Source organism: Lissotriton vulgaris, chromosome 7 (genome assembly GCF_964263255.1).
Source record: "Lissotriton vulgaris chromosome 7, aLisVul1.2, whole genome shotgun sequence".
Lineage (NCBI taxonomy): Eukaryota > Metazoa > Chordata > Amphibia > Caudata > Salamandridae > Lissotriton > Lissotriton vulgaris.
Genome location: NC_141695.1, coordinates 1,571,458,818 through 1,571,485,823, shown reverse-complemented (window position 1 = coordinate 1,571,485,823; position 27,006 = coordinate 1,571,458,818). Strand labels below are relative to the sequence as shown.

The following is a 27,006-nucleotide window of genomic DNA, read 5'->3' as shown; positions in this document are numbered from 1 at the left end:
AGTGATTTAAATAGGCAGGAACTGTCTAAATCCAGATACAGGCTGTTCCTGTTTTTCCACCAGGCAACATTTACTTTAAGAAAATGATTAAATCCTCTTTACAATCCAAATTCTGGTTGAAGAGGATTTGATCCCCAATCCAGACCACATTTGGATATTGACAGCTGAATCCCTTTGCTCCCTCAGGGCAATCCACGTGGTTTTGGAAGGGAGTTGAACAACAGGCACACACTTGGCCCAGTGCCTGAGCAGTGATCAAGAGCCCTGGAATCCTGACAGCATAGCTGCACGTCACATTGGGTGTGTTTACAGTGTAGAAAATAAAACGAGGATGGACGCACTGGATCACTCATCCGTCTGCCTCCCAGCGAGAACAGAGAATTGAGGTAAGTCTCTGCTTTCCTGTTTTAACTATTGTTCTGATACTCTGCTTTTTCCTATGATTGACTAAGCTGGTTTGAATCCAACTCTATCCTGAACCTAGAAGCGTACAATAGGGAAGTGCCTATTGTACCTGTGCCATTCGAGGCACAATATTGAGATATGCCCGGTCTCCTTCAATTCAATTTTCAACCAGGGATTCCAGCAAGTGATCAGTGCGGCTGCAATGCAAGGAATGGGGTACATTGTCACACATGATATATCGGGCGACATGTGAATGCAAGATGAATGTGCTTGAGTATACTTAGGGCCCCCTTTGTGAGGCTTGATCTCTATTTTGACATATAAAACTGGCTGCATTTTAATGTTTTTTCCCCTTCTTATCAGTACATTGGGTCCCAAATGTTTCAATAAAAGAGATAGAACATACTTTTTTGATGATATGTAAAATATCCTTGTTTGAACTGCAAAAATTGTGAGTTATGTTGTTCATATATGCCAATACTCCCGATTTAGTTGTGAGATTCATCGTGTTCTCAGAGAAACTTATGTCTTTAATTTACCTTTAGCTGACTTAAAATGCCGTCCGCTGTTATGCAATTTAATGTAAATTCTTTCCATATTGTACGCATATATCCCTCGTTTCTGGTCTCAAATGTTGACATGTGTGGATGTGTTTAATGATGTCACAACAATATTATATTAAATATAAGTGAACAATGACAAAATCATTGTACAATATTTCAAGAAGAACAGGTTTTAAAATGTTATTTTGGAAAAACATCATATTACGGTAGGCAGACACAGAGTTTCTGGAAAATCAACAGACGTAGCATAATTGTTCATGCTTTGTAAACCAAGAGAAAAAATATTATATGTTCACATAAATGTTGCTTTTCTGATGGGGACAGGTGCAACATCAGGACCACTTACGAAATGGGATTTCCCTTTGGCTCACTTTGATGACGATGATGATGTCAAGTGAAGTGACGTCATCAACGGTCTCAGCATTAGAAATAATTAACCTCAGAGGGGTCCTGCACATTTGGGTAGATTGTGTAGATGGTGCTGGATGGAGATTGAAGTCTATACCAACTGATTGGAGGACAGGCACATAAAATTGCAAAATATAGGCTGTGGAATAGAGGGTATCGGGGATTCTGTGCCAAACAAGTTTGCTCAAGTTATTATTATTTGGAGAAGACAGGTTTCACGTTACCCTAAGCTTGCCCAAAACATGATTAGTCAAGTGCTGAGACACCCCTAAATATTAATTTTATCCAATGCATTACAAAGGAATAATACGGTTGGTCCCGCACTTCATGGTGACAGATTGACAATCACAGAGTACTGGCTGATGTGGGGTGTTTAAGGATGGGCAACCTCTACAATAACTGGGAACCGAAAAAAAGGATCCGGCTTACTCTGAAGGAAGTCGTAGGGCTAGCCCACAAAATTGTGTCTAATGGTGGATGCCACCCAAGGGACATTCTTCAAGAACATGGACAGCAAGACGTGGAAATTCAACACATGACCTTGAAATACTATGTCACTCGAAGTGGCAGCTATGCTGTGACTCATACATAAGCATAAGCTTCCTAACCTAAAGTCATTCTATTTCTAATTTGCCAGTTCCCTTCCTGCTTCCTCCTCTCCTGCTAATTCAGGCAACACACACAAGCATGAGGAAATAGTCACATTAGATATGTAGCCATCAGCCCCAGTTAGAACTGATCCCATCAGGAGAGTATACTGTGTATGTCTAAAGGAAAGGTCTATTCAATTGTTCCAAATAGTTTTGATTAGTCTTTGCTACTGATAATCCACCTCAGCTATAGGTAGGAATGCCATATTCCAGTAAAAATTCTTCTAGGATTGTGGCTACATAGCCCTTAGCAAAGTAACCAAACAATTCATCTAAAGCAGCAAATTGAACCCAAGACACATAGATCTATTTCTTTGAAAATCTCCTTCTCGTCCTATTGAACAGCTGGAGGGCTGGATAAAGCCAGTTGTTTTGAAATGAAATGAATTTGTACTTGTATAGCGCACTCATACCCTGAGGCGTCTTGGCGCTGTACGCATACCGCTGTGGAACCCTTCCTGGCTTTTCCCTGTGAAATGCCCACTCCTGGGCACCCCAAGGTGAAGCCAGGCATCCCAGCGCTGTTGGGGCCGTTGTGGAGATTAAGCAAGCTATTGCCCAGAGTTGCAGAGTGGGACCCATGATTAGAATAGGCACCGAGGCGAGAATTATCAGGTTCGAGGAAATTGATCCCAAGACCCGCCGTGGCAGGAATTGAACCCTGGTCCCAGGCCAGACCTCTGCATCGTGGTCTGCCGCTCTAACCATTGAGCCACACTTCTCCACTCCGCGCAAGTTTTCTCAGCTGAATAGTTAGTACAGCTCCATCCTGTCAATTGCACCTCGTCCCTCCCCTACCAATAATAGGTCTTTGAGTATATGTTAATGAGCTGCCATCAGTAGCGGCTTCAGTGTAACTTTGATGGCCTGTTCCCAGCCATGCTGCCCCAATCTCATTGTCAGATATGTCTTCCTTTATTAGCATCACCTGGTCACTCTACTATTGAGTCAGGGTTCTCCCAGAAATATTAAGACAGTTCAAGTGATGTCACAGTTGAAACAAGCAATTGAAAAGCCAATGGTCTAGTCTTGGCAAGCTGGTGTGCCTTTTCTTTTAATTACAAGCAACAGAAACAAAAATCAAAAGAAACAAAAAACAACGATAGCATGCTGTTCCCTACATGTGGCAGTCACATACCTACAATAACATAGTCAAAAAAATCAATCACAAATAATTTTAATTGACCATTACTATTACTTCTTAATAAGCAAGTTTAATTAGAACAGATATAAATATCCTTTGCACTTTTAACACACATCACAAGAAAATGCGATTCTTATTTGTGTAAAGAAAACGTACTATTTACTTTAAGTTACTGTAACCTGAAGATATAGTTTGAACAAATAAAGATGGCTAAAAAATCAAAAAGATAAAACAATGGAAAGCACAAACCATTGCTAAATAAAAATATTGGCTCACAATCCCTGGCACTGAAGTGCTCTTCTTTTTAGTCTGATATGCAAACGTGATCAGGTAAAATGCTGTCATCATAGTGCAAGAGAGACAGTGTATGAAGGGGGCTGACTAATTGCCCCATAATGTATAACATGGTGGGACGAAGCAGACCATGAATTGAACAGACTTATGGAGGAAGACGGCTGATCCAAAGCCCGTTATGTTTGCATATAATTAGGTATTTATTTTTTAAATTGTTATTTATTCATTTTTTGAGGCTGGTGAGACAACTAATGCTGACTCTGCTCAAAGCATAAAAATGAAATGTTGGTGTCGAAGATTTGGCCAATTTACAACCAATTACTAATCTCTACAGAATGAGTAAGAACAATGAGATGCTCACTGGGCTGGTTTTCGGGCTGGGTGTAGTACTTAGACAGTTTAAAAACTCTTGGGGTTCTCCCTGAAGATTTTTAGGCTAAGCACAAGGCCACACTTGCTTGCCATCCACCTAACTGCAGGTAGTGGTGGGGGTGCCTCATCTCACGCTACTCCCCTCTCTAAGGGGCATATTTACAATAACTGACCCATCCCTGCATATGTGCCAGTTATTGTATGCCACAGCTCCGACATCATGGATGCGCCGCATTTACAATGCGGTGCACCATGGGGCAAAAACTTACACCTGCTTTAGGCAGGCGCAGGGTTTTGACGCAGCAAGGGCCTAAAAGTGACTGAGCGAAATCTTGTAGATTTCACTCAGCCACTTTTAGGAGGCGTTCCTGCGCCGGAACGCCTTCTTCTGGCGCAGGGCTTTACAACATGATGCATCTCCCAGATGCGTCACTTTGTAAGTACCCCGCACCATGACGCTACGGTGGCGTAAATGAGGCGCAAGGGGCTTGTAAATCTGCCCCTAAGTGTTTGCAGGAGAATCTCAGATTTAGGGGACAAAAGGGCAAAGGAAGGCATAAGTCATTAAAAAGGGCATCAGTTGGCTGCAAGTTACACCATCACAATTTCAATTTTAAAGAGAGTTTACACATGAAAAGCACCACCCCTATATGGGAAACGTCATTTACAACACAGTGTTTACACCGCAGGACCTTTTCAAAGCAGCCATTACAACGCAAGTCATTACAATGACTTGCGCTGGATGGCGCTCTAGGTTAAGGAATAGTGTGATTTTCTTTTGCAACACCTTCCCTACTGTTACGTGGGCTGGAGTTGGAAAAGAAAATCCTATTAATCCTCAATCCAGCGCCCTCCAATGCAAGTCGTTGTAACAACTTGCGTTGTAAAAAACACGATGTAAAATGATCGCGTTGCCATACATCCCCACTATATTTCTAATAACCGCTCTTTCACTTCAAAATGGTGATTTGTTTTCTACTTCGAATGGAAGCTGACACAATTGTATGTTTGTAATTATGGAAAGACAGCTAGAGAATAAAAGAACTCTGCATTCGCTCACCTTTCAATTCAACATGTTGTTTATGTAACATTCTATTAAGAGATATATGCAATAATGCATGTTTGGCAACTGTGAATGTTCCTAGTCTTACATATCACTAAATGTACATTGTTTTAGGTAGGCAAGTGCATTTTATTGAAGCTTCAATGAAAACTATTGTTTACTTTGATTTTATTCTAGCTGTTCGAACCACTAGTAGTACTTGAAAACGCCTGTGAACCTAACATCAATGGAGACCACATCAAGAGACGATGGGACGCGATCCTCTCGAGCACAAGACAAAAAGGCTTGCTACGCTGGGAAGTTCAAGCTGGCTGGTGGTTCTGAAGTGGGCCATGATGTCAACTTCAAATTGATTCTCACAAACCTAAAAACTGACACCAAAACTATACCAGTGAACATCTCTGCCAATGCTATCTTGTACAACAGGAAACCTATGCATGAACTTTTAAAGGATTCCCACACCGTTCAACTCGGCCCAACAGAAGGTAATACTGTTTAAGGAGCTTTGTAAATATTTTTTTGTTTTACGGCACTATTAGGTTACTGGAGGGTGGGATAATCCATTAGAAACACGGCAGATGTCCTGTCCGGCATATTAGAAGTGCATTGTATGGCACATGTGATACAGTGGACAGGATATTTCACATATTTTGACTAATTATCACATCTGTCAACTTCTAAATAAGGTGCATAGGGCTATATCCAGAGTTTTGCAGGTGAGATGCTCCATTACAAATGTAGCAGGTGTCCCATACGCCATGTCGAGATCAGTCCAAATGTGGAGTATATCTGTCAGCGTATGTGCCTGTGGTAGTGATCTCCACGTTGCGGTATTCCAAGACCTCTTGGAATACCGTGACTTGGAGATCGCTACCACAGGCACATATTAATACTGGCCCTTATCATGGAGGCCTTGGCTGTGTATTGATACGCTGACAGATATACTCCACATTTGAACTGATCTCGCCCTGACGAAGTTCAGTTAAATGAACGAAACGCGTTGGCTGTTGCTCATACCAATGAACTTGGATGTACTTTAATGGAAGATGATGTCTACGAGGAAACAGATTACGCCTCATTACTAAACTATAAAGTTCTCTGGGAGTGCCCACCTCCATTGTTGTCTCATATATAAAATAAAAGTTAAACTTACCGTCCCGCTTTTCCTCAAGTCCCGAGACTCCCGACTCCCGCCGTCCGGCTTTTTGAATTCTTCAGCGCTCGTCATTAGGAAGGCAGCAGGCAGCCTCCCTCCCCTCCACCAGTCACAATGCTGCAATGGCAGTGTTGTGATTTGTGGGGCCGCTGCCCCACCCAGGTAATTTTCTCTCTGTATGATGCAGCATACAGAGAGAACAGGGAGAGTGGGCGGTATTTCTCGAGAGCAGGGGGGAGTGGCTTTCCCACTGTTGTTCATACTGACGGTTTGGGTGGCCTCAGGCTGCCCAAACAGTCAGTAGGAACAAAAGTGGGCAAGCCACTCCCCCCTGCCCTCGAGAAAAACACCACCCATTACTAACCAGGAACTTCAGCTTTCTCGCCGGGCGAGAAAGCAGAAACAGATGGTAATTATTACCATTTATGTTTCTGCCTTCTCTCACTGCGAGAAAGCTGGGGGAGGCGCCCAAATGCCCCTATAGAGGAGCCGCCAATGTTCATATACATTATCTGAACCAAAAGATATCGCTAGGCAAAAATTGTATGTGGCAAAAACCTAGGTGTAGTAATATTTGCACAACTTGGAATCCCAATTCGGCACAAAATCCCATTTGCTCAAAAGCCAGGATACCTGTAGAAGACACAGTGAAGCCTAAAAAGAAGCAGTAAATAAGAGGATTTCACTCTTGGCTGGTTTAAAGTAAATAAGAAGAACAATCACATATTCAAGATTTGGTTAGAGTCTTGCAAATTGACAGATGTCATTGTACGGTATCCGGAAAGGAAGAAAACGAAATGTTGATTATAGTGTCATCAACTTAAAAATGTGCATAAACAACGTAAGAACAAACAGCAGCCAAGAGTGCATTGGGAAAGAGGAGAAACAGGCTTAGAAAAGAGAACCTGAGGGCAATCAATAGGATGAAGTAATGGAGGAAACCTCATAGGGCTCTTCAGGAACATTAGAAAACAAATTATTTTTGAACTTCAATAGAATCCAGTCCTGTTCTGATTATGAACAGCTCGATAGGGCAATCAAAAATACAAGACCCAAAGTAACCTCATGGTTCATGTGGACATCACATGACTGGATGAAACTGGGTGGAAAAGAGGAGTAACTGGTGGAATTGCATGTAGAATTCCTGACTCTGCAGGTCATTTCTTAATGATTGTTATTGTTAGCCACTTCTGCACAGTAGAACCACCAGCAAGCCCTGGAACCTCTGACATCTGGGAAAGCCACAGATGCCTCCAGGGGGTGCATTCATTACTGAGTCACCAGAGCTGCCTCTCTTATCCTCTTGAAGGAAGGTGCTTTACATACGAGTACAAATATTAATAAATGCTCACTAAAATAAAAAATATCTGTTCCCCTGCATGCGCTATGTTTTTATTTGCTGCTTTTCGCTCTGTACACTTGTGCCCTCTTGCACAAAGCTTTTTCAGCAAATCAGTCACGTTGTAAATTCCCTTTCTTTGCCTGGCGAATCTGAAAACAGAGAGTTCTTCGGGTAAAGTCCGCGCTATATAAAATTGCATAAATAAATAAATAAAATAAAGAGTAAAACTTCTTATCAAAGGCGACAAATGCTTATTGAGTGTTCTGCATATTTTTCCTTCCACAGCGAAAGAGATTCCTTTCACCATTCCTTACAGCCAGTATGAAGATCGCTTGCATGCAGAAAACATGATCCAAGTCCGGGCTGTGTGTCTGTGTGAGCAGACCAAAGATTATGTGGTCGTGGAGAGAAACATCCTTTTGGAGAACCCCAAATTGAAGATAATGGTAAGTCAAGTTGGCCTTTAAGGGGTCACTCATGAATCGTTGGTAGCAGCGAGACGATATCTTAAGTTCTATAATGCATACATAACTGATGATTTTGTGGTGCTCGGATTCCAAGTAACTGTGTGAATGCGCTGCCTCTTTGTGTAGCATTAAGTGTCATGGATAAAATGTTATCCTACGGAAATATTGTGGCCTAAATGTCAAATACACAAAGGGCCCGATTCACAAAGGTAAACTGAGATGAAAGTCTAACTTTACGACTTTTGATATTCACAAAGGGCATTTAAGAGTAGTGAAGTTAGACTTAGGTTTTATTCTTAACTTTAACTGAGACCAAAAGTCCTAATTTAAGACCAAAACGTAAGTTTAACTGACACAAAAGTCTAACTTCACTACTCGTAAATGCCCTTTGTGAATACTGAAATTCATAAAGGTAGACTTTTGTCTCTGTTTACCTTTGTAAATAGGGCCCAAAGACTCGATTTCCGGGTCAGAAAGGACCTCGCTTGGCACTTCGGGCTGGACTGTTCAAACTGAGCAGGGTCAAGACTGCTTTGCAAATGGTTGGGTCTAATCTGAGATGGCATGGTAGGGAAAAGGACAATGGGTTGGACTTCTATCCCGAGCGATTGACAGTGGTTAGACTTATTACAAGCATTCTCCCATCACCTTTTGTGCGTTAAATGTCAACACCATAAAATAGAGTAGGTATTTATATGAAGGTAAGCATCTGTTTACTGTAAATTTAACTCAACTTAAATCAATCTTCACAACAAATATATCTTCAAGCTAAGTGGATGTGTAGGTAAGAATTGTAATCTGTATTTACCCATATGTACATACTGCGACAATATTTTGGTACTCGTTATTTTGTCCTTAATAATTTTCTAGGATGATAGTTCTGTGCTCAATAATCTGACATATATACAACTGCATACTGTGGTGTGGAAATGGGAAAACCCTGGATGTCAATTCACCAAAATGTCAGGAATAGTGGAACTGACTTCTTGTACCAATAGAACGTTTGACGCTATTGCTGAGTTGGCCAACATCTTTTTTCATTTTGAGCAGCTAGCTGAATAACAAGAAATTATTACTACAGATTGTTAAAGGGATTTGTAGAGCTCTGTTCATTTTTGTTTCTCCCTCTGCCTTCAAGATCCCTGGGATCAGAGAAAGAAAGTATAACTCGATGGGGGACCAACAGACAAGCCAGGGGTGTTATCTTCTAGCCCTTTCTACCTTTCTTTGATAGTCATAGGAAAACTGTCTGTTGATTCACTAAAGTGCAATGACAGACCTGTGTGCAATGAGAAAAATCGATTTATTGTCTCTCAACCCTTAGTATTGTAATAGGAAAACTGTGTTTCTCAATCAAATATAACAAACTCCATACCCCTGGACACAGTGAAGGAAAGTTGAAACAACAGCCCTCAGCAGGATGTTACAAGAAAGTTAACCCACTGGGATCAAATATCATGGAACAGATGCCAGTAGGCTTCAACTGGGAAAAAGTAAGACAGTGGCTAGCTAGTGCCAGCCATTACGTGGAATTTGGTAACATACCGGCTTCGAAAAATAAGTCTGATTCATGAAAAACCGTTATGCAATGAACTGTAAACCTGTGGTATAAAAAATATGTATTTACTGAGTAGCAGTAGATCTTTGTATGATTATTGCATTTTTAGGGGTTCACTCTTTCCCACCAGTAACAAACCCCCCAACTATTTTTTCCTGCATACGCATAAAAGTGGCACAGCGCATAACGTCGGGCAGTGTCCAGCAACTGCGGCACAGGGCTACATCATCTCAGAAGCAGGCTTTTTAGAAAATTGATTCTAGTTCAAGAAAAAGTCCAGGGTGAGTTGAAGAGAAGATGAAGTGGTGGTAAATCATGGCTCTCAGTGGGACATGAGACTTTGGGCACTAAAATGCAATCAGTCTGTAGTTTTCAACATGGAAAAGTACATTCAGGCATATTATTTAATCAATTCCTGTCCATCAGTTTCCACATTGTCTGCTAAGAAAAGTTAAATCTCATACTTGAGTACTTTGGGGCAGAAAGAGTTTTCCGGTGAAGGTGAGATATGAGCACAGGTGCGTGGTAAATGACTCCTCGGCTTGATTGCGTGCTTTGCCACAGAGGCCCTATAGGCTCCATAAAATGCCTCCTTCCAGTTGGTGAGAATGGCAGAAGGAATGCCAAAAGAACTCATTATATTTTGGGGTACAGTCACTGGCATTGCATGAAAACGATGATGCCATGAAGTTCTGTTATGGAAATATATTGAGTGCTTGTGTACCTGGATGTCTTTAGGAGCTATGTGTAGGGCATGAGTAATAAAAGTAAGTTAAAGACTAAAGAGAGCGCTATTACGCTTATTCCTACAACAAGACAGGCCAGAAAGCTGATTTTAAATTAGTGGACACGGCCCTACTTACTACGATATCTGAGCTTCTCAACTTTTCATTGATAAAAGGGTCTGTGACTCAGAGATGGAAGCATGCTACGGTCCTTCCACTTCTAAAAAGGGCCCACTTAGATCCCTCACATCTTTCAAACCTTCATCCCATCTCTCTGCTACCAGTCATCTCCAGAATTCTGGAGAAACACTTGAATGCCCAGCTTTGCGCGTTTGTTGAGGCCCAAATATCTCTCCATCACTCGCAACCCAGCTTCAGGGCTGAACACAGCACAGAGTCCGCCCTTTGGGTGTCACTGATCATGTAATAGAACACCTAGATGGCGGCAGCAGTGCCGCACTCATTTTATTGGATTTTAGTGCGATTTTCTACATTTTATCCTATTCAATCTTGTTAGCTAAAGTGGAGGCACTGGGTCTGGAAGATTCAGCACTGAGATGGCTTGCATCCTTCTTAAAAGACTGTCTAGTTCAGGTCTTTTCAGCCAATGTGTGCTGTAAGCCACAAGCCCTGACCTCAGGAGTTCCACAGGGCTCTGCTTTGAGCCCCCTTCCATTTAAAATCTATGTGCATCCGTTGACAGACCTCGTGGAGAGTTTTGGACTTTTTTCTTATGCTGACGATACTCAGCTTACTTTCTTTCTTCTTAACCTGAGCTTGAGCAAAATGTTTATACGGATGAACTCGAACTCCCTCAAGCCTAATAAGGATAAGATAGAGGTCATGATCTTGGGTAGGAACGCCTCTCTACAGGGTTCTAGACGCTGGCCAGAGTCCCGTGGAACCCTACCCACCCGTCTCCTTTGATGAAAAATCTGGGCGTTCTCATGGATGATAAACTCTTCATGAAATCTCAAGTGGCTAGAGTCACTGCTACTTTGTACACAGTTCTCTAATAGCCGAAAAAAATTGTATGGCAGATCCCTAAAGCAGCACAAAGAATGGCCACCCGTGTCCTGATCACATCCAGACTGTACTATTGTAACGTGCTGTACCTAGACGCTGACAAGACTCTGGTTCAGCACCTACAGGGGGTGCAAAATGCTGCGGCTAGGCTGCTCTTCCGCTTACCAAAATCTGCCTCAGTCTCCCATCTGCTTCAGGAATTGCATTGGCTGATGATAATTAAGTGCATTGAGTTTAAAGCATTGTGCTTTATGTTCAAAGCCAAACATGGCTTAGGACCTCTCTTCATTCAGAAACTGGTTATTCCATACCAGCCGAGCTGGCTGGCTGGTTCCCTAAGATCTTCAAATGAAACTCTGCTCTCTGTACTAAGGTTTCATTTAACCTGCATGAAAGGCAGCTGCTTTCCATATCTGGGCCCTAAACTGTGGAACTCTCTCCCCTCCGCTTTAAGGAATTGTAATTCGTAATGGTCTAAAAACCTGGCTATTTTAGCTTATTGCAGTGGATCTGTGCACTATCCTGTGCAGGGAAACACTCTAAGGTTAGTTGCGCGCATTACAAATTGAATAATAATGATAATAATGTCGGCCTGCCAAGTAAGAGAAGAACTTTCCACCAACAAATAATGTCTGGCTCTGTGGGACAGCCGTAGATTGAAATTCAAAGAGCTAAGTATCAGGGCAGGCTCTTACAATTTAATGTGTGATTTCCAGACCAGGAGGCCATCTCTGTGGTGGCATTTATGTACAATGTGCATAGGTTTGAAAACAACCGTTTACAAAATTTAAGTGAAATCCAGTCAAGTAAGCTTTATTTGATTTCTCATTAAAAGATCATAAAAGCGTAAAATACAACACATTAAATCATCATCTGATATGGTAAGTCAGTGCCGAGGCGAACCATGGAGTTTGAATAATGGCTCGGGACTCTTGATTTTGCACAGCCTGCTATTTACACACTTCAACATATGAGGAGTTGCAATAATCTGGGTGAGATCCAATTAATGCCCAAACTAAGTTTCTCCCAGTGTCCATCGATATTAGGGGAAGAATAAACCTATGCCTATGCAAGAAATGATGATCACACATGCTCATGCGGTAGGTTGATGTAACAGAAGATATTTGAGATTTCAATTTTAAGATAGCATCAAAATTGACTCAAAATTTTTTGACCACCATTTTTATATTAGGGTGGGTGTCAATGTCATTAGGTGGATGTACCAGCTGTTATGGGTTGACATTGTTGTCCAGCACCTCATTCTTATCTAGTTTGATCTCATGCCAACTAGAAACAATCCATCTACAGATATCATTGATATATTCAGATAACGAAACAATAAATTGCTAAGCTTTAGCTACCTTAAAAATAATCTGATTGTCATCAGAATTAAAATATAGTGAGCTCCTAATTACAACCAAAAAAGGTCTGCTATTCATATTAAAGAACATGGGGAAATTGTGGAGCCCTAAGAAACTCTGGTGTTTACTGTAGTCCATTTATCTATGGTATCCCTCTGAGATCTCTCCAGACAAAAAGATCTGAACTGTTTTAGAGCCTCCTCATTGACACTGCATTCAGCCAAGTGGGAACTAACAATGTTATGGTTCACCATGGTAAAGTCTTTTGCAAGGTCGAGCAGAATTACAACAGTTATGCAATATCTTACATAGCTCCCTTAAATGTCACCCTGCACTGCGAGAGAAGCTGACTCTGTGCTATGGCAGGGCCTGAAATTAACTGAGGCATTATCTGGAAGATGGCTTGATTCCAAAGAATTACCAAGTTATCAGCAACACAATTTTTTTTTAACTTGGTGACTGCAGGAAAAAGAGTGATCAGATCAAAACTAGCTGGATCTATAATAATAATAGATAATAACGGCATGCAGCCGAGACAAATCCTCAAACCAGATACTTAATGTAGAAAGGTAATCATGGAGAAAAAAGAACTTCAAAGCAAAGCACATCATTTGTCAAGTAAACTTAATTAGAACATTGGAATGTTGGGAGATTCACTGAGGGGCAGTAGGCCAGTAATTGCTGGTTTAGGCCTGCGGCTCCAATATTTCAGTGCTTGTATTTCTGTTTATTTTACCCTCATTGAATGGCATGCTCCAATAGCTTTATAACCCTTCTGCCTCAGATTATACTAGTTGGTAAAACCCTCTCTCTTTTTGTATGCCGTCTTCTGTGTCTCAGACCTATAGCTTAGTTTTAGGCCTTCAAATTATGTATAGCTCTCGACAGTGGACTATGAGGATATTTTAAATTGATATGATGTTTGGAAATAGGGATAAAGTACTAGATACAAAAAGGATAAGATTAGAGTTGGAAGGTGTGGTTAGAGAAAGGATAAGGGTTAATGGAGCTGTAGTGGTTAGTGAAATGATTAGCGTAGTGTAAGTGAAAAGGGGTGGGCAATGGGAAAGTATTTGGTTGACAATAGATTTTGGGTTATGGTCGGGGTTAGGTTTAATGCCATGTTGTCAACATCCTGGTATTCTTCATTTGGGGGTCTGCATTATATTTTAACCTATGACATATGAAGAAGTTGTGGCTATGATGTTTTGGCTCTAGTTGTTACACTGGTCTTTACCGTAGCATTCTTAATTTGCACATAGATTACTTTCACCAGTACTTTTAAAACATTATATTGTTTGCTTTTCTCTCTTACCTGATTTGCATAACATCAAACCTCCCAATTCTATAGACCCCCATGCCTGCCTTCGATACATAGTTCACGTGCAAGTAATAGAGAGCAGGACTTATTTGAAATGCAAAGTGGTTTGCTCAAATAGTTTATATAGAGGGTTTCCTTTAGAAACACAAGTTGATGTTTTAAAACAAATTTATTTTAAAGTTTGGAAAGTCGAACTTTCAAAGTGTTTCTGGTCGAGCTAAATTTAAATGTGTGAAGAGGGAAGTACATCTTGGGACTTGTGCCTTGAAATTGAAGCCATGCCATGAGATGAGATATATCCCGCCATTGGTGCTTAAAAACACCTAGTCCAATTGCAGAATGACTTAGATGAAGTATCTGCTGAGCTATCATGTAGAAGTCAGTGTACAATCACGCAGATGTCTTAAGAAATACAATATTTAACTGGGGCCATGGTGAGATCACTTTAAAAAAAAACTAATAACAATACAATGGTAGTTATTAGAGTGTAATATAACTGATGTAACCTAGGTAATCAATGTTCTATTAATATGTCGCTCTAAATGTGTCTTGCTGCAAAAGTTATATACGTGTCTCAAAAAATAAAAAATAAACAAATGTAGAAAAAAAAGAAATTGAAACCATCTTATGCACAAAATAGTATCTGGATTTTTTTTAACTTTAAAATACTACTGTGTCTTCACTACTACTTTAATATTACCTGTGCCTTCCCCTTTTATAACAGATATGATTATGAAGGTGGTACCGTTCTGTACTGCTTCAGAAAACCACCCAAATCATGTCCCTGGTGACTGTTGGGGCTGTGGATGAATGGGAAGAAGGGAATTCTTTTGGTATGCTGTTGGAAGCAATTTTGGAAATGATCACATAACCAAGATTGAGAATGCTCTGTATTTGCTTTATGCAAATATTTTAATTGAATTTTAAGTGAATACCACCTACATATATGAATGGCAGTTCTGACCTTGAACCTGTGGCTGCATTTAAATCACATTTATGAAGTGTGACACAAAGCCCCCCTACAAGTATATTGGGATAAAAGCAATGAAGTAACAGATGTCCAATCCGATCAAATGTTCCTAGTTTCTAGGTGAATAGACAGCAAGAAAAGATCCAATCAGAATAAAGGAAATATTTAATCCATTGTTTTTTGCTCTCGCCAGGTATCGGAACCCCTCATGGTGAACAAGGAGTCAACTGTGGAGATTTCCTTCACCAATCCACTCCATAAGGAGGTTACTGACGGTGTACTGACTGCAGAGGGCAGCGGCCTTATTAAAGAGGTCTTGACCATAAAGTAAGTAGAAGGGGGATGCTTCTGATGCCCCACCCTATTGTTGATTAAAAAAAATGTTGTTTTATACCACACTTCTTCCATTTCCAAACACAGTAAATAACAAGTGCCATTGTTTCCTAATTTAATGATACTCAGTTCATCAACCTCAGATGGATGAGAGATTGGATTGGCCTTGTCGACATTCAAACTTGTGGCCTATAGATAGTGTGATATCTCAGAAGTGAAGATTTAACGCCATGGAGCACTCTGTCAGCCTGCTCAAGCAAAGATGATCACTTGACTCATGACCGTTTGCTCTTCTCAAGATGCAAATTCCTTATTGAAGGCAGATTCTTTAACACATATTTCCCAATAGTTTAGTTTTATAACTGCAGAGCACGGACATTTTGCAATAGGCGGTGCTTTATAGGTCATTTATTTACAGAACTCCGCCGCCTTCCAATTGAGCTCCAAGTATGACCAATTATTGTGTTTAAAATATCTGCATAGAAGATCAAGCAGAGTGGCATAAATAGTAAAATGGTTTTGCAAATAGTCAACTCAGGTTGCCTCCCCATTTGCTTCCAACCCTAAGATCTGATTTCCATACATGGTATACCTGAGAAGTTATCATGGTTGCAACTGCAGTCACTTTATTCCTTGATCAGTTCAAATGCTCAAGGATTCAGGGAATGTACCAAAGAATGGGCTCTAACAAAACTGCATCCAAATTTCAATTGGTTAAAAGATATTCTGCTTTGGCTGTACACATAGCAGAGACTAAGAAAAATTAGATTCTGCTAATACTGGTTGAGTCAAGAAGTCTTGCTTTTAAAAGTTGAATGCTAATGTAGTGTGTTTGCCATAGTTTTCTTTTTTATTTACTATCCTAAATGGCTTTCAGCGATTCTGGAATGCTAACATAAAATAAAGAAAAAGGCCATTGCTGCTCTTCAAAACATGTGTTCTATCATTCTAATATTTAAAATGCATTCATCAGGATTGTATCTTTGGTTGTGGAAAAAACTGGCCAACCACTTAATACTAGGCCACCAACTAAGGAATCATTGGCAAAGCTAATATGTCCCAGCATAGATATCTGGTGGAATTTTTTATTTTATTGCAAGCATATGACAAAAAGAAAAAAAGAAAATATGCTGCCATCTACACATGATAGGCATACATTTGCAATAAAGACAATTTAATTGTACAAAAAAAGCACTAATTTCATATAATTCATATAAGTTAAATAGATTGCAACTGATTCCTAGCAGGCAGGAGTATTTAGAACAAGTTTAGGAACTCCTTTTAGTTTTAATGACCGATAGTAGATCCTATGGTTTCTTTTGGCAAGAAAAACTCCCTTGCTTCAAATTATTGATACCTGAAAAACCTGAAGAAGTTAACTCCACTTAAGTATATATATATATATATATGTGACTTTTAAGTAATGAATATATTAAATTATATGAAACTGACAACAAAGTTAAAGCTAACTCCAGGCAATGGCTCTAGGCAATTGGTTTAGCTAGGGGGAGGCAGTGGGGGCAGACCCCCCCGGCGGCACTAGTTTTGGAACGGCGGCCGGCCCCCCCTCTCGCTGCTCTAGCCTGCAGCCGTGTTGGCCGCAAGAATTGGCAGCCTCACCCCGCTCTTCAATCGGTAAATGCAGGGGCCGCCTGTGGCGGCCTAAGGCCTAGATAGGGCACTAGCTCTAAGACATGCCTAAATATATGCTTCCTTTGATCGAGTATACGTAAGAAAAGCAGATCAAAAACATACATTACCGATCAAGATTATAGCTGTTGGCAAATATCTCTTTCAAGCTTTCGAGAAAAAGAGTGCCATCAAAGAAAAATCACCAGACGGATTAGGTAGAGAGAAAACATGTTGACATATAGATGGTTTAATACTCCAAATGCTGCAATATTAGCTAATAAAGGTCATCATCAGGAGCCAATTTAATGTTGTTAAGGTATTAAAAAGGCAGACACTATGTCGTACCTTTTTAGTACTTTTTTCAGTGGATTTTCTCAACCAGCTGAGATACAATGCCATCTATGCATTTTAGTATATCCATGACCCATCGAGACAGTTCTATCAGTGAGAGGAGAGAAGAGATTTTCTATCAAATTTAGGTAAATAAATGGACACTGTTCACCATTCCTCTCTAATCCTCCTGCCTGTGCCACAAAGGTATTTTGCATTTGCTTTTCTACAAATGCACCCCACAAGCAGTGGTATGTAAGACTATGTTACAATAAAATATCTTTTGACATAAATAATGTGTCCTAAATATTGTTTACAGAAATGTCTCACCACTGGATGTAGATTTTCTATTATCAACTCTGATAGGACAATATTTTTGCAGGCGATATTTAGAACAGAAAGTTTATATCAGATGATATTCTGAGAATGATATCTGAGTGTCACCCACACACACCGCAAAACTAAGGCAGCAGCGACATGTTTATATGGCCTACTTATTGGTCATAGCAATGACCAATGAAGGGGTATGAAAATGGAAAACAGAAGAAACAGACGCAGGCCAGTTGCCACATACCTGTTCCTTTCTCCATGGGCAAGAATGGGTAAAACCAGTGGTTGGTCTAATTCTACACTGGTTCCTGGGTGCAACACATAATATGCAGAACACTCTGCGTCTTTGGGAAATAGTCTACTGATTTACAATTTGGCTTTCACTCATCCCTCATTACATTATTCAAGAATACCAGCAATTGTTTAAAATCAAAGCAATTACTCAGACATCAGTAATTAAGTGTGTTCTGTTTCCTTCTTAAATCTTCTGTTGCTTGATCAAGTGCTTCAATATTAGATTTGTAGGTACTTCAATGCAGGTTCTGTGGTGTCAAGTTACTCATTTCATACACTGCTGCACCACAGGAACATGAAGTCATATGCATAAAGCTAATATATGCCCAAATGGGTAGTTGTAGGAGTTAATTGTGTGCGATTTGTTTCTGCCCACCACGTGAAACTGATATTCTAGAGAAAGCCGGCAATCAGAGTTGATATAATTTGTCACTCAAAGAGAAAGAAAAGACACCTTATGTAAATTTACAAGGAGGAATTTCTCAGACCAATGCCTTCAATCTTAAGCAACCAGTTTTTAGGGTTAGTTTTATAAATCTATCAAGGAAATCACTGATTCTTAAAATATAGTGGTATACTCATCTGTCCCACAAATAACACATATTTCCCTTTGAGATGCAGTGTAAGTAAACATGAATATTTGCTTGAGATGGCACTCTTTCATAATGGCACAAAAATGTGCATGTCACGGAAAACAGAAACCTGCCATAGAAAAGCCTCTGCACCTGCAGCTATGGAGACTGGCCCAAATAGGCTTAAATAATTAAATGTCACAAGATTTTTTGCTACAAACAAAAGTTGCAATATCAGGACAAACCTTTAGAAGTTATTGTTGTACAAGAAAGGAGACTATCTCTGCTAGATTAAATGTGAACATCTTCTAGCTCTTAACGCAAACTGCCAGATACAAAATGGTGAGTTGGTAAATGTGAATGTGGCGTAGGAAGGCAGGAAGAGGTGATTCCTAATTTGGGAAGTTGCAGAAATGTTAAGGTTCCAATGTGAGAGTGGCTAGGAAGTAGGTTAAGACAAACTTAGTATTGAATTGCCTGGAGGTCGGGTGGACATTGGGAACAGTATTGGTCACTGCTCCCGGATCAGTGTGTATGACAGAAACAGAAAGCCTGTATCACCCAATTTGAACCCAATTAGAACGAGGGATCAAGGTAAAATTGGCTGATGCTAGAAAACCTTTCCTATTATTTATAACACATACGAATTACAAATCCATCTAAACTTGCCTTAGAAAGGCCATTGGAAATTTAGAGTGCTTGCTGATGGGACAGTTGACAAAAGAGTTGCTTACTTCTTCACAACAATACTGGGATTTCCCCAGAAAGATACGTGCAGCTGACTATCTTCCTCAAACATTATAAGCCCTGTTTCTAGTTCATATGATGACACAATTGCTAGACACGAAGGTCACTTCTTAAAGAATGGCTCAGCCGGTGCTCAAAAAGATGGTCGAATGCAGAAGGCCGTGATTCCTAACTTCAACATCTGGTCATGAGCTCACATGATGGATTTTTGGGGATTTTTAAAAATTATTTTCTCTTAATTCTCATATGCATGTTTGACTCCGCTGCTATGATGGTATTATAGACTTGTCAGCAGCATTCAATATGGTGGCATACGCCACCCTGCAGAATAGGTTGAGGCGTTTTGGCTTCCAGGACACAGTTCTTTCCTGGATATGATCATTCCTGGAAGAGCGCTTTCAGCGGTTTTTTCCTCTAATCTTTTTCCTCCTCTTCCAAACTCCTGGTCAGTGGGGTGCTTCAGGGCTCCGTTCCTAGTCCTCTATCTTTCAACCTCTACTTGGCCCACCTGGCTACCCTCATTGAATCCTGGGGAGTGAAGGTAGTATCCTATGCATATAACACTCAATTGGTGTTCACATTTTGAGAACACATAGAAGCAGCCTTTGTCAAGTTGAAAGTCTGCCTAAAAGACAAAGTCAAATGGATGGATTAAAACTTGTTAAAGTTGAATACAGATGAAAAGGAGGTTATTTTCTTCAACCACAAGGTCCCCCCTCTGCTAACCTTTGCTGACCAACCAAATTGAATCCACCCTCGGAACTGGCTTCATCGGCCAGAAATGTGGGAATACTGTTTGACTCCCAGCTCTCCTTCACCAGAGCAGGCATATTACTTCGATCTGCTTCCTGAAGCTCAGGTCAGTCAGGAAGTTGATACGCCTACTCTTGGCTGAACCCCAAAAACCTTTATGCCATGCCTTAGTGACATCATGTTTGGATTACGTAAACATCCTTTATATGGGTCTCTCCACCTTCCTGATCCTCGGGTTACAGATTATACAGAATGTGGCCGCAAGACTAATCCGAAGGGTCCCTTTTTGCCATCATATCTCTTCACATCTTAAGCTGCTACATTGGTTAGCGGTGTCAAAAAGAATCAAGTTAAGGGCTCTAACCTTGTCATTCAGAGCCCTTGATATTTGGGAAATAGACTGGGTCGGTACCAACAGGAGAGATTGCTGAGATCAAACCCACATCAATGTATGTGCAATCCAAGGTTTTGCAAAGTCCATCAGGGTAGCAGATCTGTCTCAGTCCTGAGTGATAAACTTTAGGAGCCCTGTTCAACTATCCTCCGCATGACTGAGTCAGTGCACTGTTTCAACAAAGAATTAAAAACCTGGCACTTTGGCCAAATCTAGATTTGACAGACCAGAGTTACTCTTAGTCACTTGGCTTTGAGCGCCAGGACGCTTCTCCTGAAGCAGTGGTGCACTGTATAAATGCTATTAATTGATTGAGTGACTGATTATTTATGAACTTCAATAAAGAAAATATCATTTGTACAAGTTCCTGCCTTTACAGAGGCTCTGGGTTAACACGAGGAACAGCTTTATCACACCCCTTAAATCATAGGAACTGAAGAATTTAACAGTAAGTGAAACCCCATCAGAGGAGCAAGATGGGTTTGTTGGAATGACCAACCCATCCATATCTGCTGCTTGCTCCAATGGGTCTATTTGATGATACAAGATGTGAAGCATAAAACGAAGTTAGAATCTCATGTTAATAAATCCTCATCCACAATTTTGGGATGGCCTTCTTCGGGATACAATAAGGGAGTAACACAGATATTATTTACATAACAAGATGGATGTTGTCATGAACATGGACCTGAATTTGGGTGTAGGTTTGCTTGGTGAATTGGCTGCAAGACTTGCAAGCTTGAATATTTTCTGGTTGTTGGTCAGAACAAGCAATGGCTTTAGATCCTAGTGAGGATTCCACACCACTTCCTGGTGTGCATTGCTGCTTCGGCACTGAAGATCAGCTAACTATGCAACCAAACTTTAACTATAATCCTTGGGATTCTTTGTTTTTGATTACTTTGCTGTGCATTCAGGGGACTTGTACTGTGAAAAAAGCGGTTTTCTATATTTACTCTCAGAAACAAGCACTCACTGTTGTATCTTTCAAAGGTAACATATTAACCATAACTTCTATATTTTTTATTGCAGGGTTGGAACTGTGAAGTCTGGTGAGACCTTAAAAATACCAATCAAAATCACCCCCAATAGAGCAGGCCAACGGCATTTGGTTGTCGACTTCACGTGCAGCAAGTTTTCCAATATCAAAGCATGCCAGGCCGTTGATGTGGCTCCCAATCCCAATGATTGCCCAAATGCAGCTCCCGCCCCAGCATCCAAGAAGTGATTCCTATACTTCAAGCAGTCTTCTTTTACTGGATCAAAAGGATGGAAATGCTTATGTCTCTGAAGCAAAACTTTACTCTCACTTTCTTGGGATAAAAATTACTACTCAATTCAAGATGAATGTTGAAATCTCAGAAAACTCTTAAACTCTTGCATACTCATTGTCAATGTATCTGGTTTAGAAGTCTCCCATTACATTCCAACACCCAGAAGTGCCTATACCACAGGTATTCAGAAATACTGGTCCATTATGAGTTAACTCATGTTTCCACACAGAGTGCGATAGGTTATTCACCATTCCCACCTTGATTTCACAAGTTTTCTTGTTCCAGTATCAGCCATTATCTACTGTTACTGGTCGAATCCGGAATTACAGGCCAGCTTGAATAAAGGCCCCTGTTTCATTTATGGCTGTGGAGAAGCTCATCACATATAATGACAACTTTTCAGCCTTTTTGTTAATGGTCGTGCCCATGACTGATGTATTTGAGCTCCTCACAAAACATAAAATACTAACATTAGTTTGCTAGAAATGCCTCATACCTGCAGCTCCACATTAAAATCAAAACATTAACATGTGTTATTGCAAAATATAAACATGAGACAATTGGGGCATATTACCAAGCAATAACGATAATTATCGCTATTGCTTGGTTAGAGACAAAAATTTACCGCTGAGCTGCAGCGATTTTTACCGCAAATAAACCTTGGTATTACCAAGGTTTATCGCAAATGGGATAAAAATCGCCGCAATGCATGAATATCGCTGAAAAGTCAGCGATATTCATGCATTACCGAGCTAATGCTCTTAGCCATGTTATCCACCTCCCATTGGAGAACATGGCTAAGAACTGATCAGGGCAGGTGTTAGCTTTTGGAGATATTCGCGCTTAGCGCGAATATCTCCAAAAGTTGGTAATAGGAGATAGCGATGTTAGCGACTGTTTCCAGTCGCTAACATCTTGGCACGCCCACTTTGCATGTCATTAGTGATAAATATCACTGACATGCAAAGCGGGGCCCAAGATGGTCGCTATCTCCTACTAGCTGTCGCTAACTGGTGTTAGCGACAGCTAGGTAATAGGGAGATCATTTTATCTCCGCTTTCTTGGCTTTTAAAGCCAAAAAAGCAGAGATAAACCTCCTTGATAATATGCCCCATGGTTCCCTAGGGTGGCGTAGGTATTTCCACATTCCCTCAGCAATTATCATAGTGGACTCGAAATTGTAAACATCCCTAACCTGACACTGAATGGCAATGACACATTGCCATCTGAGGAGGCTGCCCACATATCTGGCAAGAGATTTTGCCCAAGAGAATCTTATCTTCCTGTCAATCATTGTGATTGACAGGAAGATACGATTCGCCTCTTGAGCCCTATTTATTTTAGATATTGAAAAAAGATGTGGTAATTCAGTTAGTGTATATTTTTTCACATGTTGTGCTTTGTAGTAAAACCCCAGAGTAATATGCAGTGATACTGCATCAGTGATGGCATAGTACCACCCAACAAAAGACAATCCCACTACTACCAACAAATGCCTGACTGAATTTATGTTGTATTCCTGCACATGTGCAAAGCATAATTAGCCCTCTTTATACCTCATTTATACTTTATACCTCATTATGTCCCATAAAACATAAAATTAGAAGATATTGGGCCAGATGTATCAAGGCTTTTGCGACTCGCAAAGGCTGAAAATCGCAGATTTTCGGCCTTTGCGACTCGCAAACGGCCGTTTTACGATATTCCACATGTATGAAATAATCGCAATTTATTTAATCGCAATTATTTGCGATTCCTTCTTTTGCATAGCATTTAAGGAATCGCAAATTTTGCGATTCCTTAAATGATATGTATGACACATTTTTGGTGTGCGAATTTGTGTAAAAAAATCGCATTTTACCATCAACTTGTAGTTGGTGGTAAATTGCGATTTTTTACAAAAATGCCCTAATTGGCATTTGTAAGGGTGGCATGTGACACTCATACATGCCCATAGGGCATGTATGTGTGCCACATGCACACACATGTAGATTTGAGGGGTGCAGCAGGGTGTCTTTGAGACACCCCTGCACCCTTGAAATAATTCTCAAATTGCGATTAGCAAATTGCGAATTCGCATTTTGAGAAGTACTGCACAATCATTCCTATGGGCCTCCTGGCCCATAGAAATGAATGGGAAAATTATTCCTTAATTGCGATTAGCAATTTGCTAATCGCAATTAAGGAATTGTAAGGAATCGCTAAAAAATAGCGAAATTCTACATACATACCATTTTGCACTTCTCAAATAGCGATTCCTTAACAATCGCTATTAGAGAAGTGCAAAATGGTTTCTTGATACATCTGCCCCATTATTCATTAGAGGGTGCTCTGTTACTGCTAGCATGCATATCCCTTCACAGAGGCCCCTCTGATCTCCCCATGCCGATATACCTCTTCCAATCAGAACAAGCATATATTTCCTCTGTTTCATGCCCTAGCCCCAGCAGATATGTCATTTCACCCAGGAAACTCCACTAATTGGTTTCCTCTAAATAGGAGTGGCTCAGTGATTATTAAAAGGTGTACAGCAGCCTTTACAGACCGAAACATCCATAGGTGATGCTATCAACTGCCTTATAATTTCTGTCACCCTAAGACACAATACAAAAGCACTTTAACCTAGTTTTCTGATACCTCTGGATGGCATCTCCAATGATATCCTTCCATACATGAGAAAACTTAAGGAGAGCTGTCAGGTGGTTGGACGAAAAAAATAATCCAGAACATATTAGTATGGTATTAGTTAAGACATAATGACTATAGAAATTCCCAGCATGAACATCTGTAAAACCAATGACAAATTTGAAAAGCCTTCCATGAAAATTGAATTCAATTCAATTGTGTTTTCATTTGGGTTAAAAATGCATTAGAAATGCAAAAAGAACACTTTTTACAACAGAATGTATCTGCAGTGAAAACATTACGAGTGTAGATACATCACGTTAATTCATAGTGTCTTACATATTAAACCTATAAAATAATTTGCGCGTCATAGAAATATATCCAATGACATCACCATGGGTATTACATTTCATTTATGTTCCTATTACTCTCCTTGTACAATAGGCTGACAGTGAGGTCTTTGATAGCATCTGTATTCAGTGGAGGTTTCTTCCATCTTTATCCAATCATACATTTCTTATCACCAATCAAAAGTGTCAGTTTTCATATGCCCTAATAATAACACACACGTCACAATAATTGTACCCCATAACTTATATTTCAGCATCAGCAAATCTGCTTGACGAGTCACTTTAGGGTAATTCCAAAAAATGCGCTCACTGACGTTCTCACTTCTCATTTTGCAACGGGTGCTTTATTTTACATTCAGCTAGAATTGAGGGGCTGTTACATTTCTTCCATCCCCTAGTAGAAATATTGCATTTGTCTATGTCGTAAAAGTGTTAAAAAATATTGATATGCTTGTAAACCAAGGATTTTGAAAAGTGGTGCCCGAATTTGTATAATATTCCAGAACATTGAAACTGTGCTTCAGCAAAGAAAACCACTATTCGTGTGCGGTCACCTGGAGTGGACCTGGCCTACAATTCAGGCTGGACTCTTCCTGTTCCTGCAAGTCAAGGATGATTTGCATGTCCCTGATTGGAGTAGCTTAGTGAGTGAAATCTGATGGATTTGAATGTGCCGCAGAATAATTACCAGTAACTGAGACTAATTCAGGCACTCCCCCTTCATTTATTTGTTTCCCCAGTCAATTAATGACAGTAAGAGTTCCAAAAGAAATGTGTGGCTTTTAATAACTTAATGATGGTTTCTTTAATCTTATCTGACTATTCCCCTTGTAACCTAGCTGAAAACACTACTAAATGCACATTAAAATATATAATATATTCATTGCTGGTATTGGTTGTATTGTAAAAATTAAAATAAAAACAATAAGTTGGCAAACACTAAAGAGTTCTGAGTGTGCTTTAAAGTAGTTGTCTTCTGTGCATCAGGTAGACCCTAATATTGGGTAAATATGTTATCCTTCTGTTTTTGCTGAGTTTATGGTTTTTCTTATGCATATGTGAATTCCTTGGTATTACCTCAGTGTGTGGAAGCTCGTTTGGGTGACTTGGCCCTCGACTTGGATGGAGTTGAAACCCTTCGTCTGGCAATCTCCATTTGCAACCATGAATCCACATAATAAAAAACAAAAAAGTATGCTTACACGAAAGACTTTCAAGGCCACTTATTATACTGAATGCTCATTTTGTTATCCTAAAGGAGTCTTTTGTGGGGTGGGGGCTAAGCCCTTTGTCAGGGGGTCCTAAACACTGATAATGAGGCAAGAGCCATGTTGTATGTGTATTTGTTTGCAAACACTGCCCCCTGCACTGTATGTGCCTAATAACACCATTAAGGCGTGGTTACAGCCACCAAATCATCACAGCTTTCTGGGGTTCTTAAGACTCCTTCAGGTTAGGGTGCCCGTGGAGAAACATGGGGGCATATTATCAAGAAAGCTCAATACATTATCGCCGCTTTTATCGCCAGGAAACTGCCGATAAAGCGGCGATAATGGGCTTGATAATATGCTCTATGGAATTCCAATCGAAGCCCATGTTAGATGACTTAACATCTAACATGGGCTTCGATTAGAATTCCATAGAGCATATTATCAAGCCCATTATTGCCGCTTTATTGGCAATTTCCTGTCGATAAAAGCGGCGAGAATGTATCGAGCTTTCTTGATAATATGCCCCATGGAGTGGTGGTTTGAACCGATGCGCCCTACTGGATGGGCTGGCTCACGTGTAAGTATAGGCACTAGAGAGGGCACGTTATTTTTGCAAAGCAGGCACGATGCCTCAGTCTGAACCAGAAAAATCCAGTGAGGGTTTGCACTGCCTCAAACTGGAGCAGAGTGCCTGTTTTCAAATCTGAGCCACTGAGCCTGTAACATGGTACAAATTAAAATATTTAAGAGCTCGGAGCAGCAAGCTAGTTGTTTCAGAGTATTAACTCTCGTATGCCAGCAATCCCCAAAGGTTATCGCAACATGAGGCATCCATCTGTATCAGACACATGAGTTGCAACAAAATAAATAACAGTTAAAGCTCTGCATGCAAACATTAGGTTTATTTAATTTACTTACTAGTCTTTGACATAGTACTGTTATAACTCGAAGGGTGACAACATGTTTTCCAACAAAGGTTTATTGAGAGGAACCCACAGTTTGCACGACATCTGAAGTTCACACACACACACACACACACACACACACATATCTCAGAACAATACCGTTTCAGGCATAGAGTGACACATAAATTATGCAGAAAAAGAAGCAGAGACGTTTAGGTGGAAAGCAGCTCCTGTTAGAGCACTCTCAACACCAGCGACACTCTAGATCTGCTCACCTCAAATGTCTGCTTTTCTATCAAAGTATTTATGCATAGGATTAGCACAGTGCCACCCATGCCGAGATAGAAAAGGACGAAGTATTCTGCCATTTCTACAGCAAAGTCTTTAAGCATAGGACTAGCACAGGGCTGTCCATGCCGAGTTGTAAAATG

General features: G+C 40.3%; 1 protein-coding gene across 1 annotated transcript; it reads left to right on the top strand.

The window, feature by feature from the left end:
* Nucleotides 1–250: 250 nt before the first annotated feature.
* LOC147706017 (protein-glutamine gamma-glutamyltransferase E-like) lies at nucleotides 251–25,403 on the top strand. Its single transcript, XM_086932480.1, has 5 exons — nucleotides 251–386; nucleotides 5,077–5,384; nucleotides 7,683–7,843; nucleotides 15,019–15,152; nucleotides 21,243–25,403. The coding sequence occupies exons 2-5, from the start codon at nucleotides 5,126–5,128 to the stop codon at nucleotides 21,436–21,438; spliced, it is 750 nt and encodes a 249-aa protein (XP_086788606.1). The 5' UTR covers nucleotides 251–386; nucleotides 5,077–5,125; the 3' UTR covers nucleotides 21,439–25,403.
* Nucleotides 25,404–27,006: the final 1,603 nt, after the last annotated feature.

What these genes read in the sequence shown, in the direction of transcription:
- LOC147706017 (XM_086932480.1), top strand. Translation starts at nt 5,126, where the DNA reads ATGGAGACCACATCAAGAGACGATGGGACGCGATCCTCTCGAGCACAA. An exon ending in TCAACTCGGCCCAACAGAAG is followed by an intron (nt 5,385 to 7,682) that starts GTAATACTGTTT and finishes TTCCTTCCACAG; the next exon opens with CGAAAGAGATTCCTTTCACC. An exon ending in ACCCCAAATTGAAGATAATG is followed by an intron (nt 7,844 to 15,018) that starts GTAAGTCAAGTT and finishes TGCTCTCGCCAG; the next exon opens with GTATCGGAACCCCTCATGGT.